Below are 4105 nucleotides of genomic sequence, written 5' to 3' on the forward strand. Positions count from 1 at the left end.
AGCGGCCAAACATCGTTTTAAAGAATCGCGTAACAATCTCAAAAGACAGGCTAAAGAAAAAATAACTAGCCTCATGAAAGGTTCGGAATATAAATCGGAATATAAGCGAAAATATACGTAGCTCATTTCCCTTTTGCCGGGCTTGACATGCGCATCGTTAAATGCCGTCGCTCGAATAAGAAAAGTTTATCGAAAATCAAGGCAAAAAAGAAGACGAAATCATCGAAGAATAAGAGGAAGAAAACCCGTACGAGGGTAAAAAGACTCAGCACAATTGCGAAACGATGTAAAATTGGCAAAAAACGTACCGTATCTGATATATTTTCTTTAACAACGCTATTTTAATTCACACACCTTGAACCACGACGAAGACAACAACGACGAAATAATTGTCAGTGAAGTATGTCTTTTCTTCACACGCATTCAAACGAGTGTTTAAAGAGCGAACTTGATCTCTTTTCTTTACCGCCTACGCAGACTAGTATCGAGAGCTCGCAATGGATTCATTACAAACCCGTGACCTCTCTCTCGGACGATTCACCGATAGAATTCGTCCCTGGTCACGGCGAAGAATATCTAGATCTCACGCATACCCTGCTGAGTCTTCGCGTGCGTGCAAAATCGGGCGACGATTCAACGGCTCGAGCTCCAGGAACAACCGACGCAGCCGCAGAGACCATCGTAGGACCCGTAAATCATTTACTTCATTCTATCTTCAATCAGGTCGACGTGTATTTCAATCAAAAGCTCTTGTCGCCTGCAAATAACGCTTACGCGTACCGCGCGTACATCGAGGCATTGTTAAATTATTCTTCACCCGCAAAAACTTCTCATCTAACTTCATGTCTATGGGACGCGGACACACCGGGTCGCATGGACGAATCGCTGGAATCGAAAGGCAATACCGCTCTCGTGAGACGCGCCCATTACATTCGCAACGGGCGAGCGATAAATCTTATAGGACATCTGCATTGCGACGTTTTCAATCAAGACAAATTCTTAATTAACGGCGTGGAAGTAAGATTAAGACTCGTCCGCTCGAAAGATTTATTTTGTCTCATGGAAAGCAACAGCATGTCGAAAATACATATTCTCGATGCCAGTTTGCTAGTGAGAAGAGCGAAACTAAGTGCCGGAGTGTTACTCGCACATGCTAGAATGCTGAGTAAAGTTACGGCTAAATATCCGCTTACGAGAGTCGAGGTTAAAACATTTACGATTCACAGCGGTGTGTGTTGTGGGGGAATCATTAGATAACGTAATATTCAGACAACTGCCGAAACGAATAATAGTCGGTTTCGTTAATAACAAAGCATTTAATGGAGATAGAAAATTAAATCCGTTTAATTTTAAAAATTACAGCATAAATTTCTTCTCTCTGTACGTCGACGGTACACAAATTTTCCTAGTAAATCGTTACAGCCGATTTTCTCGCCGGAAGAACCGCTTTACGTATCGACGTAAGGGAAACGGGCATCCATTTCTTGAACGAGGGAAATTCTATAAGTAGAGATGATTATTCCAAGGGACACACTCTTTTTGCTTTTGATCTCACACCTGATTTGTCCGCTAATTGCTCTGGTCATTGGAATCTCGTGAGACACGGTAGTTTACGATTAGAGGTACGTTTCGAAAAGGCGCTCACCGAGACAATTAACTGTATTGTTTACGCAGAATTTGATAATGTAATAGAAATCGACTCGTCTCGTCAAGTCATTGTCGATTTTTCCGGTTAAATTTTTTATCACGGTATGCCTCTCGTTGCAACATATTCGATTAAACATTTTTACGTATTTTTCTTATCCCCACCCTCCTCCACTTTCATTCGCCGATGCGTTTCACGAGAAAAGAACTTATAATGTAACGAAAAGAAATATCAGTTTCCTTCGAGACGCTCTCGTCGACGGTTCGTGAAAAGCTTAAACCTCGCCAACAAAAACGTATAAGTTTTTTCTTCGCAATATGGATATAGTCATCGACATACAAGGCTTCCGCGATGCGAGCGAGAAGTTTCTTCCCAAGGAAGTCGCGGTTGTCGCGATTAACGCGTCGATCGTCGACCACTGGATTATGATGCCGCCGCATCCGTTCACTGAATTACCCGAAAAAGTAAGACGACAAAACTGCTGGCTCACACGAAATTATCATGGGATCGAATGGTTCGATGGCGAGGCTAATCCAAAATATTTTACATTGCATTTACGTGAAATTATAAGGCACACGCGTCACATTTACGTTAGAGGCAGTGAAAAAGCACATTACTTGCGAAATCTACTTTCCAGAGAGATATATAATTTGGAAGGTATCTCTCCAGCATTCAAAAATCTAATGTTAGAGGGAGAGTGCGGACAATATTGCGCTCATCACGGAATTCGAAAAATCTTTCATTGCGCGTTACATAACGCTTACAAATTGAAACGTTGGCTATTCGATCAAAATAATAGCGGCAGCAGCGATACTCTCAGCGTAAATTAACCCGATACTTGTGTTACGTCCAGACTCAAGGAAGGAAGAGTCGAAAGGAAGGACGTGACTAAATTTATCTTTTCGAACGACGGCAGACTATCCGTCTGTTCGACCCGAACGAACGTCTGGGCCCAAATAGGTCAACGACCGCAAGGGTCGCTCTTACTCTATTTAAAGGGCCGTTCGCTCGGTGGTCCCTTTTTGGCAAGAGAATTTAATCTCTTTTACGCAGGACCTTGTGCGATCCTGGTTTACGGGAATGAGTGGGAACGGGTTATTAATAAATGAAAATCATTTATTTTGAAATTTATAAATTTATTCCTAATATAAAGACGAAAGAATTTATATACATAATAATATTATTGACGGACTTAGTTGCTAATGAAGAGTGAATGTATGTGTATGTGTCGCGGGTGATACATTAGTACGGAGGTCTTCAATCGGGGCAGAAAGGGGTAAGAGTTATTGTTTAAATTTTAGAGTCCCGATTGGTGGTTACAATAATTTAAATGGTAATAGGTATATAAAATTAGTGTCCATGTGTGTGCGTGTAAGAGAGACTTCTAGGTTATATGAGTTCGGTAATTATGGCGGTGGAGGGGGGATAGGTTCGTAGGAGAAGATGTGCAGGGACGGCTAAAGGATATCTACGCCCGGGAACATACCAGGGGATGATGTTATTCCTATCAGTGGTCTCTAGAAATTCGCGTAAGGCCTCGTGGTCTACGGGGCCTGGACCAATCGTGAAAGCTCCCTCAGGGACTTCTCGTATCCCTGGGAGCTGGTTTATCAGCCAAGCTCTGAATTGCTCGTATGAGAGCTTGGCAGGCGATTCTGATTCCTCGGAATCGTCGCCGCTGATATCTACTACCTCAAACCCTTCCGGATGTTCCCTATTTACAGAGGACGTTGGGGATGAGGGAGGAGAATCTTCAAGGGTGATTGTTGAGGGAGCCGGAGACGGAGATCTAGGTGGGTCAGGGCGTTCGGGAGAAGCAGGGGGAAGAAAGGGAGAAGGGCTCCGCGGAGAATCGGCGTCCTCAGAGGAAACAGAGGAGTGAGGGAAAGGGGCCCGCTGAGGTATAGCGGGTTCGGGAGAAAGAGGAGAAGGAGTTCGCGGGGAATCGAAAAATTCTGCAGAAGCAGAGGTAGCGGGAGACGGCGTCAGCGGGGTTTCTATATGTTCGGGTGAGGAAATAGGAGAGACCGTAGGGTGATATGTATTAGTTGTCTCTGTGTGGATCGGTGTGTTAATTTTTCCTAGGGAGCCGAAGGTTTCGCCCGCAGCCAGACTCCGTGCCAACGCTTTCTTTAACCGCCTATTACGTCGGTTTCGCGCCAATTTAGCAGCGGTTCGCGAGGGTCGTCTCCTTGGATTTTCCACTACGAGAGCGAATAATAAAGTAACCGGGCAAGAAGAGTTTTTACTGAAAAATAACTCTGGGAGTTCTTGTAAGAGAAAAAAAAAGTATATATATATATTTATTTTTATATAATTTTGATATTTTAATTATTTAATAATTTAGTTAGTTATTGTATTACTTATTTGTTCATTCAAGAGAGAGAGAGAGAGAGAGAGAGAGAGAGAGAGAGAGAGAGAGAGTGAGAGAGAGTAAATCACGGATTGCTCCGCTATCGC

General features: G+C 43.3%; 1 protein-coding gene across 1 annotated transcript; it reads left to right on the plus strand.

Annotated features, from left to right (window-relative positions):
- Nucleotides 1–402: 402 nt before the first annotated feature.
- LOC145947857 (uncharacterized protein F54H12.2-like) lies at nucleotides 403–1736 on the plus strand. The gene is made up of 2 exons (XM_083057628.1): nucleotides 403–1228; nucleotides 1423–1736. The coding sequence occupies exons 1-2, from the start codon at nucleotides 403–405 to the stop codon at nucleotides 1734–1736; spliced, it is 1140 nt and encodes a 379-aa protein (XP_082913754.1).
- The last annotated feature ends 2369 nt before the right edge of the window (nucleotides 1737–4105 follow it).

Source organism: Prenolepis imparis, unplaced genomic scaffold, assembly GCF_030444845.1.
Source record: "Prenolepis imparis isolate NDT839.2.m4 unplaced genomic scaffold, iyPreImpa1.0 SCAF_166, whole genome shotgun sequence".
NCBI classification, from domain to species: Eukaryota; Metazoa; Arthropoda; class Insecta; order Hymenoptera; family Formicidae; genus Prenolepis; species Prenolepis imparis.